At 36.9% G+C, this 17,499-nt stretch overlaps 1 protein-coding gene across 1 annotated transcript; it reads left to right on the top strand.

The window, feature by feature from the left end:
* The first annotated feature begins 11,136 nt into the window (after positions 1-11,136).
* On the top strand, positions 11,137-16,622 carry LOC126790212 (NADPH--cytochrome P450 reductase). The gene is made up of 17 exons (XM_050516371.1): positions 11,137-11,817; positions 11,914-11,973; positions 12,072-12,148; positions 12,238-12,295; positions 12,402-12,522; positions 12,835-12,904; positions 13,004-13,201; positions 13,280-13,372; positions 13,537-13,762; positions 13,891-13,974; positions 14,090-14,241; positions 14,562-14,658; positions 15,016-15,165; positions 15,271-15,348; positions 15,459-15,581; positions 15,688-15,801; positions 16,105-16,622. Exons 1-17 carry the CDS (start codon positions 11,479-11,481, stop codon positions 16,183-16,185), a joined length of 2,121 nt encoding a protein of 706 aa, XP_050372328.1. The 5' UTR covers positions 11,137-11,478; the 3' UTR covers positions 16,186-16,622.
* The last annotated feature ends 877 nt before the right edge of the window (positions 16,623-17,499 follow it).

Genomic DNA, 17,499 nt, shown 5'->3' on the forward strand with positions numbered 1-17,499 from the left:
TATACAAAACGCCGTGGAAGAAGTGATCAAGGGTAGGACATTGGAGTATGTTACGCTTCAACTCTAGGGTGATATCAATATGTAAAATTAAAGAGTTTTTTTCACCAACAGTCCCTCAATTCTGGTGTACCTACCAATGTGATACATCAACTCTTAATCGTACCAATGTGATACCCAGACTCTAGTATTGCTATTATTGAAGTACTTCCGTCAGTTTTTTTCAACTTCTCCGTCATCTTGGTGATGTGGCAAGTACGTGAGGCCCACAAAGAGGGTTAAAAGACAAAATTAACCCCATCTGAGATGAGCAATGTTTTTCCCGCCCTTTACCTTGAGAAAGACACTCAACAATTCCAATTTTGGCGCCAATTTTCCCTCCCTACTCTTTAATTTGTGTCTCTTATCTAAACTAAAGAACTACCGCCAACCAGTCGACCACAATCTGATAAAACCTAGATCAATCTCATTTTCTATTTTTACCCTAGCACTTGTTAAACTAACAGAATAAATATAGAAATTTATATGGAACATCTCATTTCCACAATCACATAAGAATATAGAAACACATAACTTAACGAAATTCAAATACATGTTTAAGTACCATTAGTTGCCACCTTATATGTTGATCTGCCATGATCTACCATTAGTTCTTTAGTTTAACAAGTGCTAGGGTAAAAATAGAAAATGAGATTGATCTAGGTTTTATCAGATTGTGGTCGACTGGTTGGCGGTAGTTCTTTAGTTTAGATAAGAGACACAAATTAAGGAGTAGGGAGGGAAAATTGGCGCCAAAATTGGAATTGTTGGGTGTCTTTCTCAAGGTAAAGGGCGGGAAAAACATTGCTCATCTCAGATTGAGTTAATTTTGTCTTTTAACCCTCTTTGTGGGCCTCACGTACTTGCCACGTCACCAAGATGATGGAGAAGTTGAAAAAAACTGACGGAAGTATTTCAATGATAGCAATACTAGAGTCTAGGTATCACATTGGTACGATTAAGAGTTTATGTATCACATTGGTAAGTACACCAGAGTTGAGGGACTGTTGGTAAAAAAAACTCAAAATTAAAATATACCAATCAAGTTTGTTGTCTAAATTAAATATTTGTACTAAATGATGCTTAGATTAGATCGAAGTTGTGAATACTATATATATATATATATAATATTTTTAAAAGGGACAACATAAGGAACTATTTATCATGCTTCTTAAACAATGTAGCATTGTTCCTTAATATGCTACTCCTTACACCACATAACATAATAGAATTTGTGAAAGAATAAATAGAACTCTAATGGGAATAGTGATCAAGAAGCATGTTTCGCAGATCAGGATTACCATGGTTCTTATGCGGAGAAGCACTGAAAATTTCTAAAGCAAAGCAATTAATTTTACTCTTTTTGAGCGATGGTGTGATACAAATCAAGCATTAATCATTTACATGTCTAGGTCCATTAATGCTTAGTAAGCATTCAAGTTACACTGTAGAGATCTTTGAAACTAATAATGAAAGATTCGATCAGCAAGAAAGTATAAACCAAAGGAATTTAGGAATATTATGCATGGTTTGTTTACCCAGAAATTTTACAACATACAATTACAAGAGCAGTTTTTGGCGTAGTTACAACCACAGTTATTATACAGTTTTGTACTTTTTTCATAGTCTATGAGGTTGTTAGATGTTCATGTTTTCAGAGGCCGATCTAAGAGTAGTTGCGCCCACCATCTGCTGGTTTTTTTTCCATTCTAATAAACTTTTTGTCAGCCAGGTAAAACTTAAGTCTAAATGGTTAAATCCCTAACTCAAACCATATATCCTACGTTATGATCCGCCGCTACATGTTCTGACCTACCTATCTTCCAATGATCAATTAAGATGATTCTCGTCCATGTTACACAAGAACAATGTAAGTAACTAAATATATATGCATTTAATGAGAACAAGGAAAAATTATGTGATATATGATGGGTGTACGTACGTCCATGTGGCCCATGCCTCGCTAGAACATATAGGGCGGAGAGTTGTAATTGGCATGGGTTGTCTGGGAGATGCAACGTATATTGATTGCACCTTCCATCCACTCTCATAAATTTTGAATTCTTGTTGTGTTAGCCTATACACCCTATAGAACAAGAAATGTGGCTCGTTTGACTCCAAGAAATTGACAACTACCTATTCAATTATGTTTCCGGCTGATCTAAGTGTATCGCCATGCTAATGTTAATGTGTTTTCTAAAGTTGTTTAGCTTGTTAGCGAGTTTTGTCTTAAGATGAAAGAAAATGCGACTTCTAAACTTTTTTTGAGGTAATGCAACTATGGGCAACTACATTAGTCTGTCTAGGAGAAAAAATCAAACTCATCTCCTGATTTTCTTGAAACATACTTCTAATCTCGTCAATCAAAGGACCCAAAACAGAGAGATCACAGGCAAGGGAATTTATCGGTTGCACAACTACTAGGCAATCACTCTCAATCACAACCTTTGACAAACCCATGAAAAGAAGCAGATCCAGTCCATACCGAATGACAACTAGTCAAACATAACAAAGCAAAGGAAATTTCTGATATATTGCTCTTCACCAACAACGTGGTTTATATACAAGATACACACCTAAACTACTAAGGAAACTAATTATGATAAATATATATTCCTAATACAAAGTAGTAACCTAATTACACACGGCAAAATTACTCATGTCAACACTTCAGCTCAAGTTGGTGCATACAAATCACAAATGCTCAACTTGCTAAGCAAGTCATGAAATGCGTTACTGGAAAGAGCCTTCGTAAGAATATCAGTCAGCTGCTCCGTAGTGGGGACAAACGGGAAATAGAAAATCTGGTCATCCAACTTCTCTTTAATAAAATGTCGATCTACCTCCACATGTTTAGTTCGATCATGTTGCACAGGATTGTGTGCAATTTCAATTGCAGCCTTATTATCACAATAGAGAGACATAGCTTTTCTCTGTCTGAACCCCAAGTCTCTCAACAAATGTTTCAACCGCAACATCTCACAAAGACCTCGAGCCATTCCTCTGTACTCTGCTTCTGCACTAGAACGAGACACCACCTTCTGTTTCTTGCTCCTCCAGGTGACTAAGTTACCACCAACAAATGTAAAATAGCCCGATGTAGACCGGCGATCTATAATATTACCTGCCCAATCTGCATTAGTGTATCCAGAAACATCTAAATGACGATGTTTTGAAAACACTAATCCCTTCCCTGGAGCGGACTTCATATATCGCAAGATTCGGACTACAACATCCATATGAGCCTCACTTGGATTATGCATAAATTGACTCACCACACTAACTGCATACGCCAAATCAGGTCTAGTGTGAGATAAATAAATCAACCGGCCAACTAATCTCTGATATTGCGCCTTATTGGTGGGAACCTGATCCAAATACTCTGCTAACCGATAATTTTGCTCAATAGGAGTATCGGTAGGCTTGCAATCAAGCATACTTGTTTATGCTAACAAATCAAGAACATATTTCCTTTGGCTCAACACAATACAATCGTTACCATGAGCAACTTCAATTCCTAGAAAATACTTTAGATTTCCTAAATCTTCATCTCAAACTCATAAGATAACTGGTTTTGTAACATTTCAATCTCCTCGAGGTCATCACCTGTTACAACCATATCATCAACATAAAATAACTAAGGCAGTCACCTTACCACCTTTATGTTTCAGAAACAACGTATGATATGAATGGCTTTGCCGGTACCCAATTTTTCTCATGAACTTGGTGAATCTCTCAAACCAAGCTCTAGGAGATTACTTCAACCCATAAAGTGACTTCTTCAATTTTCACACTACTTGTTCTCCTGTAGACACGCCATACCCAGGAGGTAAATCCATATAAACCTCCTAATATGAGGAGGAGGTGCAGCTTGGACTGCTAAGCTAGAGATCTCATTATGGAGATTTTCAGTAACTACTTTATGACCTTTATCTCTCCGAACATAAGCAAATGCTTGCTCCAGTGTAGGTGGAGTTTCACGGCGCAACAACTCATTCTTTGCTCCTTTAAAATGAGGATCTAAACCACCAAGAAAGATGTGGACACGCATCTTGTCTTGCTCGGTCTGATAAGACTTGATGTCTGCCTCACATGTCATAGGGTTAGGGTTTCTTTGATCAAGCTCCTGCCAAATTATCTTCAAGTTTGCATAGAAGGTTGCAACTAGTTGTCCGCTCTGAGTGGTTTTGATGCCTTAGCATTCAATTCATGAACACGAGCAAAATCACTCCCATTATAGTATGTAGCAGCAACAACATCCCAAATTTCCTTCGGAGAACCATAATTAGAGGACAATCTCATTATCTCTGGAGTCATGGCCTTGAGAAGAACTGCCATCACATTAGTATTTGCTATATCCCAATCCTCAGCTTTGGTTCCTGCAACAGGTCTCGGTTTAGTACCTTCAACATAACCCCACTTTCCAATACCTTGAATATGAAACTTCATGAGTCTCTGCCAGAATTGATAATTAGTACCATTGAGTTTTACACCAAAACTAGAATTGTCAGTGATATTCTGAACAATTACAACCTCCTGAGTCATAGGATTCTTCTCTCCAGATGCACTCTCAGATGGATTTTTATGTCCTTCAATCGGTAATACCATCTTTACTATTTTTTTTTCCACTATCAAATAAAAAACTTCAAGGACCAGCAAATTGATGGAGACAAAACAGAATAGAACCAACAATCTCAAGGGACCAGCAACAAATCAAGAAGAGGACCACCAACTTTCAAAGAGAGAAACCACCAAATTAAAAAAAAAAAACAAAAACAACTTCAAATGGACCAACAGAAATAACCAAAGAACAAGTATTGTGACGTTCACAAGAACCAAACAACAAAAGGAACTGAATTTGTTTCTTGCAGCGGAAACCACAAAAGAACCCAGATCAGACTACGGCTCTGATGCCAAGTCAAACAGAACAAAGCAAAGGGATTTCTGATATATTGCTCTTCACCAACAATGTGGTTTATATACAAGATACACACCTAAACTACTAAGGAAACTAATTATGATAAAAATATATTCCTAATACAAAGTAGTAACCTAATTACACACGACAAGATTATCGGAACTTTAGAGTTTGGTAGACTTCAGGGGGAGTCCACATCACATGTCAAGATTTTTAAGTAGTTGGTGCGTTGTGCTCTATTTCCCTTCGATCAAGCTTTTGTTTTACTCAAGATGTTTTTGTTTTACTTGACAAGGTTTTTACCGAAACAACGTTATGCGCCATGCAACCTAGGCATACGACACAAGGGGGAGTGTTCCGGGAGAATTATTATTCTACCATTGTATGTGTCTTAGCCTAATAGATTTCCTGTTAGGAGATAGATTAACATCTCCGTAATATATTAGGACTCCGAATCTTATGGGATTGTGGTTTTGTAAATGCATATGTATATGACCCCATATTATTCAATAATACACAATTATTTCATCATGCATCAACATACTCTTTTTGGTTTTAAAATGAACTACCGATCGGACTACAATTTTTGAACGGAACGTTCGAACTGGCCTTCTAAGGTTTTTGGGTACAAGCTAGGACTACCACGAGAATTTCACCAAAGCTATAATACATGCGTGATGATCGACCAAGCCATGCATGGAGAAAAACCCTAATCTCTAAACATAGTATATATGTAGCAATTTGAGATCCGCAGCTAGCTGAGACTCTTGGAAGCGACAGTTTCAACATTTTACTTCATTCTTACTTCAGACAAAGTTGTTTTGAGTCTCTTTTCTCTTAGGATTGTGGCAGATCCATGAGGATTCTACTGATCTTATTCTGAGTGTCGCGCGCGGGCAGCTCAATTGGTTCGACTAGACCGAGAATAGAAGCATGCATGTCATCTCAATTCTCAAGGGAGGATGATCGGTAGTAAGGACTATATTTCCCAGCAAGCTTTGTTTAATTTGCAAGGTGCATGTTAGATCGATCTTGTTGAAACTTGATTTGTGTTTTGTTTTTCTTTATGAATATGCTCTACGAAAAACACTGGTCTCCCGACGGAATTGACCTTAGTGAGAAGTCACCTGGATCCCAATGACTGAGGACTAATCCCTCCGTTGTTCAGCTTGGACTGTATATGGAGCTGGTCAAATCCAACTTGATGGTCTAAACCCAAAATCATAGTCATCAAAGTAATGTTGGAGACTATAATAATAATATGCAGACTATGTATCACAATAATATAAATTATAGAACTAAACACATGGTTTTATAACAAAATTTCCAATCAGTGGGCGAAATATTTTATGGGACTTTTAGCACATTTTTCTTGTTGTTTACGAGTCCCTAATTTCCTTGTCACCTTGTGTTATTGCTTCATTGCTTCTCTTTACGAAATTTTTGTTTAAGGGATGGATTTGTTTATTTTCTTTTCAATCCATTAGTGCATAGAAAATAGTCTATGGGCATTGAAAGGAGAACACGAAGATATTTTTTTTGGCATAAAGAAATATAAAGGTACACTTTTTTAAAAGAAAACTGATCGTTCACATGAGATTGATAACAGTTTAATTGAATCACACGTACAATACTACAATGCTAATAAGTGGTGATTGATGCATGCTTGATCACTAAACTGGCTGCAAGCATTGTTGATTGTTCACTCCTATTTTCAATCAAAACTAACAAAAAAATCGGTAAAGGCGAACTAAACTAGTAAGGGTAGTAAAGCCGCAAAGATGTGAAGATGGTATGTTTATATATTTTTTCATTTTCTTTTGAAGCTTTTTAAACTGGAGGTCATTCTTGACTATAACTATAGTTTAACTCCAATCGATGTTTCATTTCTATTGACATACTTTTGATCGAATGTAATGATTCATTCATTAGCAAACAAATTACATGAAGTCCTAATTGTAATCTCATAAAACCCAATACAATTTGTGAAGAATAACAAAGTACGATTCTAGCTCAAATAAGAGTTGTTCTTGACCAAAAATTCAAGAAAGCACTCTAGCAGATCCAATAAGTGGGAAACAATAGTGCAAGAGCGGACCTAGCCACACAATGAGGTACTTTATCACTCTCCCTACATATAGTTCTAATTGCAAGATTGAAGATGACTTGTAAGTCATTTCTATCCTAATTTTTATATTCAGGACATCAGGTAGGTAATCTATTTATGAGACAGTTGTTTCACCGTTGAGATTATAAGTCGATCGATAAGGTCATCTATCGGTCATTAGGGTTTCTAGTTGGTTAAATCGGTAATTGATATGTTAGGTCGATCACGATGCTAGGTATGAGAGACAACCCTTTAGTTAATAAGATAAGTAGGATAACCATAGGGTGATGCCCCGTGATTGCAACATAAGTAACATGATTGTTGCACTGAAATTTTAAGTTTCCTCAGCAATGTTGTTATCCAAAAGGGTTTACTGTTTGGGTGAGAAAAGTGATTCACTCTCCATCTCTATGATTGTGGAACACTTTTCTTCATGGTGGCAATGTATTGGAACCAATAAAACCCACCAAATAATCAGGTTTAAAGATCATGAAACTAATTGTATCCCAAAAAAAAGATTGAAATTAAATTGAGAAAATAATAATGACCGGTACAACCAGTAATACCTACCAACCAACCAACCAAAACCCATACGGCCACACCAACAACAACAAAGAAGCTCTCGTCCGCCCATTCCGGCGCTCATACAACTAGTGCGGCTTTAAACGCAAGAAGCCAAAAGGCAGGCCTGTTGGGAATCACCATCACCATCACCATCACCACTGTGGTTCTCAAATATATCTATGGATTCTAGTGATTGGATCTTCCCCACGTATTACGCGTCATTCTCACAGAAATTTTCCACTGTTTGTGCTTCCCTGGCCATTCATCTTGAACTTGTCTCAACCATTTTTTTAATATTCTAGTTGTTTCTTCTTGGAATATATATTTATTAATTCATTGAAGAAACCAAGTGCTTCTAAAAAGTTAGAATGGTTCTGAACTTCATAGTAAATTAATAGTAAATTAAGAAGAGGATATGTTAGAAAAAGTCAATAAATTGATAAAAATCTCCTTTCAGAGATGTTGATGAGACAATGGTAATTGGTAAGGGAGTCGATCCAGAATTCGGGGGTTGTTCATTGAGGTCGCCGGTTCTGTAATAGGGTTTTTTTCTAACGAATTATTATACAGCAATGGGGGAATTGTCACTCTGTCGTGTATGTAGTTGGACGATTGGTAAAGCGCATGTTAGATGATTCTTAGGTGGTGGACACAATCTAGTTAATTGTCAGTGACACCACGTTAGATGATTGGTATAAAGTAATTTCGGTTGGTTAATAATTAAAACGTGGGCAATGAGAGAGTTGTTAATGAAGGGGTAATAAGGTTATAGGGCGATGGAAAGCTAATTTTAGTGATAATTTTCTTTTTGGCCTGTGTTTTAGTGATAAACTGATAATGTTACTAGTGGTGTGTTGTACACTTGTACTGTTGTATGTTCAATTAGGCTTGAAGAATGGAAAACAAAATATACATTTAAAAGTGTACAAATCGAATATAAAAAAGACAAAAATGTCAATTTACACCATAAATTTAGCTATAATTGTTAGTTTGCACTCTGAACTTGCATTTCAGTCAATTTACCTCTTAAATTTGGTAAAAATTGCCGATTTGCACCTCATCTGTTAAATTTAATGTTTTTCATCCAATTAAGTCACATGTCATGCATTGAGGAGCAATATTCTCATTATATATTTATTCATATTTAATAATGAAATAAATTAATAAAATTACTTAAGAGTAACACTTGCTACTATGTTATTTTTATTTTTTCGAAACATATTATTGATTTATATATTTATTATTTTACATGATATAGTATGTTAAAAGATATTATAAAAATATAAACAAATACATAGAAAATTAAATATAAATGTGTACATATAAAAAAATATATATACACAACACACTATATTTGAATTGGTGGGTATGTTGAATATATAATTCGAAGTACAGTTAAGTATGTAGAAAAACGATGTAAATAAATAATTTTGATTTTAAAAAAATAATCCTCCTTTTAAATAATATTTTTATTTATTTTTAAGAAAAATATAAATATAAAAATGACAATATTATCCCTCATGTGCATGACATGTGACGCACAATTTAATACAAAAGAGTTAAATTTAACGGATGAGGTGCAAATAGGCAATTTTTACTAAATTTAAGAGGTAAATTGACTCAAATTTAAGTTTGAGGTGTAAATTGACAATTTCAGCCAAATTTAGGGTGTATTTTGGCAATTTTATCTATATAAATGACAAAATGCTCAAGTGTTTTTACTCGAACCGTCCCCCAGTCCCTCCCCGTCCAATGGTCCAGTGAGTCGCAATCCCACAAGGAACACCAAATGAATACGGACGGTCCTGAATGATAATAAAAGTCTCCCCTAACCAAATATAATCCATATGAGACATACAAACAAGATGTGTTTATCTATTTGCAACACTGCTTGCTTCACAGTAAATATATTTGATACTGACAAATTGAAAAGCAGTTAAGTAATCTTTGCAATTGTCATAAACCCGACTTACTACTAAATAGTCATGTGCATCCTTGTTCATAGCATCAATTATAAAGACTAAATCAGTCCCAATGTCAATATTCGTCCAACCTTGGCGAATGAAGTAAACCCGCTCTGCATAGCTCCGCTTCCATATTTAAGACATAGTGTGCATGCCTAACAATCTAACAGCTTTGCTAATACGACAATACCTAAGTCATTTGCATTTCTAACCACTACTCTGATACCTCCATTTCCACACGAGCTATTAAATGCACCATCAACATTAATTTTCAGTCATCCTCTAGGCTGACACTTTGATTTCATCAAGGCATTTTCTTCATTTTTACTGCTTTTCGAGTGGTAATATTTCTTGAAGTCCTCAAGATGTTTACCCGGCCACCCATTGCATCATGTTCATAGGCTGACGATTAACCCCATTCCATATAACATTATTATGCTTCGTCCATATTCATCACAACACACACAAGAAAAACATCTCACTGATCCACTGAGATCTTCTCAAGCATATAAATTATCCACTTTACCATGTTTATGGCATCATGGTCCCTAGTTTTGATAGCAACCATTTTAATTAAGGAAGAGTGCGCAATAGTCTAAATATAAGTTAGATAATTCATGAAGATTGAATCAGCACAAGGGTAAAATGATATATCAAGAAATGGTAAATTGGCTTAAAATATTACTATCCTTTCTGCACAAATCTTCTTCATGCAGAAGGACCGCGCTCACATGTGTGTTTTAATGAAAAAAAATTGTGAATTACATTATTGTAGATTTGCAAACTGCCATGTTCTTAAACACACAAAATATTATACGCACATTGACAGTATAAGGCAAAAAAAAAAAGAAGAGGTAAAACAGTTTCAACTTCAGTTATGTATATATAGAATCTAGTTGATATAAAAAATAATTAAAACAAAAGGAGAAGCATGAATCAAAGCACTTGAGGAAGAGATGAAGACTTGATCGGAAGAAACGAACTCTTGGTGCCAATTCCCTCAGCAAATTATTACTATCGTTGTTGGATCATATTCAATAAATAACAAAGGAAACCAAATTGACCTGAAGTAGGATATCAACGTCCATGGAAAATGAAATTAGATATTACCCACCACCCAGCGAAGGCCGATTTGATGTCGCATTTTTCATCTTCAAAATACTGATTTTGTTGTTTTTTTGGATCGAATTTGCTTTATCGTCTACCGTGCAATTTTACTCGACTTTGTAGATCCTATTGGCCGCTCCTATTTTCCTAATATGTATGTTCTCTCTCAATTCATTGACATTTTACAGTATTAACCCTCCCTAGTGTTTTCAATTATAGTGCATCTCTCCCATGCCGCTGTCATGCGTGATGTCATAAGCTCAATTTTTCCGGTCAAGCTGTCGACACCCAAGCAAGCTGAGGACTTCCAATAATAATAGCAAACATTTCCCCGGCTAGCAAAATGACACAAAAAGCATTCATTTCCTTGTTTTCCAAGTAGGAAAAAACAGAAAAGGGCATTGAGGCAGTGACGACCAGGGGAGTCTTCAACCCTGGTTTAATCGGTGTTAGGTGGGTTTGACCAGTCTGGTTTGGTTGGCGTTTGGTTCAGCTCTCCCATACACGCACACTTTCTCTTTCTTGCTCCTCCAACATATATAACCTCCCCTTCCCTCCTCCTCCTCCCTTCAACCTCCTCAGAGACTCTTTCTCTATTTCCCCAACTACCCCCCACCCACCACAACACACATTACTACCTCTCTCTCTCTCTCTCTCTCTCTCTCCCTCTCTCAATTCCCTACGCGCTTCGCTTCATCTTCGCCGGAATCCGCTCTCTCCGGCCGTCGTCGTCGCCGCACCGGAGACTAGCTTTGTGATTTGGATACTGAGAAGGAATAATTATGGAGTCGACTTCTGACAGCTCGATGAAAATCTCGCCGTTGGATCTGATGGCGGCGATCTTCAAGGGCAAGATGGACCCCTCCAACTCCTCCGTCGAGGTCGCCTCCGTCATTCTCGAGAATCGTGAGTTTGTTATGATTCTGACGACCTCGATTGCCGTCTTGATCGGCTGCGTCGTCGTTTTCGTGATGCGGCGGTCGAGTTCTCAGAAGCCGAAGGCGGTCCAGCCGCTTAAGCCGTTGGTGATTCCGGAGCCGGAGCCGGAGGTCGACGATGGGAGTAAGAAGGTCACTATCTTCTTTGGCACGCAAACTGGTACTGCTGAGGGTTTTGCTAAGGTAGAATTTACATGAATTTTGATGTCAGTGGCTTAGTTTGATCGTTTCTGTGTGATTTGGATTACTAATTGGGTTGCTGTGTGGTTGGAAATGTAGGCTTTGGCTGAAGAGGCGAAGGCTCGCTACGAAAAGGTCACATTCAAAGTTGTTGATTTGGTACGGCTGATTTTTCAGTGTTTTGTTGATTTGGTTGATGTTGATATTGAGTTTCGAAGTTTTCGGAGTAATGAGACTGGATTATTTGTATTTGGCAGGATGATTATGCAGCTGATGACGAGGCGTATGTGGAGAAGTTGAAGAATGAGAGTTGTGCAATTTTCTTCTTGGCCACGTGAGAAAAAAAAATTATTTAAAGATCATTTAAGTTTTTTAGATTTGCTTTTCGTATATGAAATGGTTGAATTTTGGTGGTGGATGCAGATATGGTGATGGTGAGCCGACGGACAATGCGGCCAGGTTTTACAAGTGGTTTACCGAGGTAAGTTTTGGTGAAATTTTGTTGATGCATTGGTTTGGTTTTGGGTTATATTTTAGACCAGCATATGATTGCTTTTTCTAATTGGCAAATGTGGTTACGGTTTTAGGGTGAAGAGAAGGAAGCATGGCTTCAAAACCTTCATTACGGAGTGTTTGGTCTTGGAAACAGGCAGTATGAGCATTTCAACAAGGTCGCCGTGGTTGTGGATGAGATCCTTGCTGCCCAGGGTGTGTTTTCATTTTTTTTTTGGGTACTTTTGTTTGTTTGTGCTAAAAGTCATGAATGTCAAACCCTGTGGTTTTTATGACAAGACGTGTTTTCATGATGCTAATGTTTATTACTCAAACTCTTAGTCAGTGAGCAGGTCCTTTTAAAAAAAAAAAAAGCAGGTTCTTTGCCTCGTCATTCTGGGTGTCCTTGTTTTTGTGATAAAGTAATGTTGTGAGTCTAGTAGCTGAAGCAGGTGTAGTATTCTGCTTTTTATTTGCTTGGTTATACACCTGCATCCTGTTATCCAACAAAGATATAATTGATTTCAGGTGGGAAGCGACTTCTTCCAGTGGGCCTTGGGGATGACGATCAATGCATAGAGGATGATTTCACTGCATGGTATTGAAAAGTTTTCATAGGCATTTTAGTTTATGAAATGTACAGAACATTGTCTAATCTATATCTCATACATTTCTACATTGTCCGATGCTATTGCAGGAGAGAGTTGATGTGGCCTGAGTTGGACCAGTTGCTTAGAGACGAGGATGATGCAACCACACCTGCTTGCACACCTTACACTGCTGCTGTTTTGGAGTATCGAGTTGTAGTTAATGATGCTGCAGAGGCATTAGTAGAGCATAAGAGCTGGAATAACGCAAATGGTCATGCTGTCATTGATGCTCAGCATCCATGCAGGTGACAACTTTCTAGAAAAAATTACCGCAAATTTTGTGTATTCTCTTCAGTTACCTGACGCATTTTTGCTGCATGAAGGGCTAATGTTGCTGTGAGAAAGGAACTTCATGCTCCTGCATCCGATCGTTCTTGCACCCATCTCGAATTCGATATTGCTGGCACTGGACTTACGTAAGTTGATTTCCACAGCCCTTTTTACCCTTTGTTGTCTTGCTTTCATTTCCCTTTCTTTTCCCATTTCTCCCTTAATGAATATAATATGTACAGATTATTCTAAGATTCTCATGTTTTGATTATGTCCTAGAAAATGCTTATGCTTTCTTCTTCCTTCTCAGATACGAAACTGGCGATCATGTTGGTGTGTACTGTGAGAATCTTTCTGAAACTGTGGAAGAGGCGATAAATTTGTTGGGCTTGGCTCCGGATACATACTTCTCACTGCACACTGATAAGGAAGATGGCACGCCACTAAGTGGAGGCTCCTTATTACCTCCCTTTCCACCATGCACATTAAGAACGGCACTCACTCGATATGCTGATGTTTTGAGTTCTCCAAAAAAGGTCAGCCTCTATTTTTTATGTTAAATATTCTTCTGTTGCTTTTGGTTTGGTTAGTTCATAATTTATCATCTCTTAACTATGCTTAATGGAAAGTTTGTATAACCTTTTTGTTCTTATCTTTATTCCAGTCTACCCTACTGGTTTTAGCTGCCTATGCATCTGATCCAGCTGAAGCAGACCGGTTGAGACATCTTGCATCACCTGCTGGAAAGGTAAGAAATTTGTATTTGATATTACTTGATACCCCAAGTTAATTAAGTATTTTTCCAGACCTATTACTATTCTATGTTTCTCAGTTTATAATGTTTTATTATGTAACTTCTGCAGGATGAATATGCTCAGTGGATGGTTGCAAGTCAGAGAAGCCTTCTTGAGGTCATGGCTGAATTCCCATCAGCTAAGCCCCCTCTTGGAGTCTTCTTTGCAGCAGTTGCTCCAAGGTTGCAGCCTAGATACTACTCGATCTCTTCATCCCCTAGGTAAATATTTGTTCTTCTTCCCTCTCTCTCAACAATTTCTATGTTAGTAGCTTCTATAGGAGCCATGCACTGATGAATGTCATAACTAGAAGCTCTCTTATAAACAATAGGATCATTCTATTACATGAATGAAGGTATATATGATCCATATGTTAGAGTGCTATCCAGGGAATAGTTATGTTGTTAAAGAATCTGATGATCTCCTTCAACAAATAATGTATCCATAAGGTTGATTTTTATATATTTAGTTGTTATGTTTGTTGTTTATGTTTATAATTCTTGGAATATGATTGTGAATTTATTGCAAATGTATTCCACAGGATGGCACCGTCTAGAATTCATGTCACTTGTGCACTGGTTTATGACAAAACACCAACAGGAAGGATTCACAAAGGAATATGTTCAACCTGGATGAAGGTAATTTATATGTTGTTTGAATCTTTGTTGCTTAATTATATCATAATAGCATAACAATTGTGGAGGAGAAGTGACATAAGAGGTCAAAATATTGAAATAATTGCAAACCTCTTACTGATTTTGAAATATGAAGACAGTGTTCTACTTTCAAAATCAGTGCAATCAGAGAAAATATTTTGCATATTATTTGTTTGTAATTTAGCATGGGTTGTTTTTTCAAAAATCTTATATTCTTACATGTACAGATATTTTCTGGACCTATGTTAGGCAAACTTAACTGTGTAACTGTTATGTGTGGTTTTTACTTTCTGTGCAAGTTTGAAAGTAATATTTATTTTCAATTTTTTCCTTATGCAGAATTCTGTGCCTGCCGTGAAAAGTGATGATTGTAGTTGGGCACCCGTTTTTGTTCGGCAATCAAACTTTAGACTTCCTGTTGATACTAAAGTACCTATTATCATGATTGGTCCTGGAACTGGATTTGCTCCTTTCAGGGGTTTTCTGCAGGTAAATTATTGACTTCCTGATGTTTATTTACTTAGTTTTATCCATCACCTTCATGAATTGAAATTTCTAGTACACTTAAATTAATGATGGATTTCCCGCTTCCAGGAAAGATTAGCTCTTAAAGAAGATGGAGCAGAACTTGGACCCTCCGTATTATTTTTTGGATGCAGAAATAGTCAAATGGTAAGCTCCCCTTAGAGAGATTCATATGGTTGTGGTGGATGAGTATTGGGTGTTTGCTGGGTTGTTTGCCTAATTCAAGTGTGGAAATTGATTTATTGTTACCATTGCAGGACTACATTTATGAAGATGAGCTGAACAACTTTGTAGAAAAAGGCGCACTCTCTGAGCTTGACGTTGCATTCTCCCGCCAGGGACCCACTAAGGAATATGTGCAACATAAAATGATGCAGAAGGTTTGCCACCTGTCATTCTCAAGTCTCAACCTCTTCCTGCATCCACAGTTTACAGTTGTTCTTTACATATGTTACACACCAAATAACCTGTTTCTTTTGTGTTCAGGCTTCAGACATCTGGAACATGATATCTCAGGGAGGTTACATATATGTTTGTGGTGATGCTAAGGGCATGGCCAAGGATGTCCACCGGACTCTTCACACAATTGTGCAGGAGCAGGTATGTGATTTTAAGCAGTTCTTTAGAATTGATGGTATGTGGTCACAATTGTCACCTACCTATTATGAAGGTGATGACACTCAAGGCAAAACCACCTAAACCACCTACAACATACTTGTGGACATATTGAACTACTAATCCAATGTTTAAGAGAAATATGGTATGCATTTGAAGATAAGAGACAATTAATTTTCAAATGTGAATCGGGAACTGTCAGTTCATGCACTGCCTGTAATTTTGATCTATAAAACTGTTAAAATATAACAAATCATATGAATTAATTTTGCTGATCTTGAATTTCAGGGATCTCTGGACAGCTCCAAAGCTGAGAGCTTGGTGAAAAATCTGCAAATGAATGGCAGGTATCTGCGTGATGTGTGGTAATAGTTAGTCCATGTTGCTTCTTCCCTCATAGAGAAAAGAGGGAAGATGCAATATATCACTGTATCCCTAAGATATATAAATCATCTGCCGAGGCCAAGTTTGGGATACACGCATTTGTGAGGGTTTTTTCGGATGCCTTCCCTTTCCAACCTCGACAATACAATGGCTCATGTTGTGATTATAGCATTTGGTTCTGTGATTCATTTTTCCCCTACCTACCCATATTAAGGATTTTTTGGTTCTTGTAATTTATAGTTGCAGTTATTATAAGTAGCAATAGTTTATCGACTCAATTTCCGTTGTACTTTTGAGCCTACAAGAAGGCTCAAATGACGGCCAAATCTTTGTTCTTTTTCCCATCTGTAATTGTATTACACAATTAATGTTTGGTATCTGAAGTATACACAAGCATCTTAAATATCAACTATTTGTGCCAATGCTGTCACAGTTGAAATTCCTTTAGCGAAACACTTGTAAATAGAAGCATTCAACTTGAAATCACCTTACACTGTTGAGAAAGAACTCAAAGAAACATTCAACTTGGAATCACTGGACACTGTTAAGAAAGAAGCAATTAACTTGGAATCACTCGTTTACCAATCGTGGTTATGCTTGATTAGAATTAGCTAGTAGTCAAACTTGTTGGATTGAGTTTCCGAGTCCCCTGTTTGAAAATGACAACTATTTGTTTAGAGTTCAAGTCATGTTTGCAGATAGACCTGGCTACTTATTCGTTCTCTTTAACTTCTGACCTATTTTTGAGCCAGGCAGCTTCACAAGTTGAAATTGAATTAAATATAATGTTTAAGGCACTTGATCAAAGATCACGCACTTCCAACATTCCAACTTCCAACGACAATAATTAAGTCGTTCATTACATATAACTTGGTCTTATTTCTACACGATGTATGCCAGCTAACCGCCTAAGAAATGTCTTCAATAGATAGTTGGCTACCAATTATAGAGATTATAATTTAAAAACTTTGGAGTAATTATTTGAATACCGGCTGCCAAAATTATTATCAATAAACCACAGAAATTAATTAAAGTATGCTTGTTGATTCAAATTTGTTGTTGAAAGTAGATAAGTGTTAAGTAAGGAGGTTGGGTCGGCAAGAATGTCAACCACAAAGTGATCTTACCTGCAAGCTAGGATGAGTACATCTACCACACATATTTTGCTAATTTATGGTCATTATTATTATTCTCCTTTTCGCAAAAAACTGTGTAGATATTTTAATATTAGTAACTTTGGTTGTCATATAGAGTAGGAAACACCTGGTCTAACAAATTATAGTAACTTCTTATTGTAAT

Source organism: Argentina anserina, chromosome 4 (assembly GCF_933775445.1).
Source record: "Argentina anserina chromosome 4, drPotAnse1.1, whole genome shotgun sequence".
Taxonomy (NCBI): domain Eukaryota; kingdom Viridiplantae; phylum Streptophyta; class Magnoliopsida; order Rosales; family Rosaceae; genus Argentina; species Argentina anserina.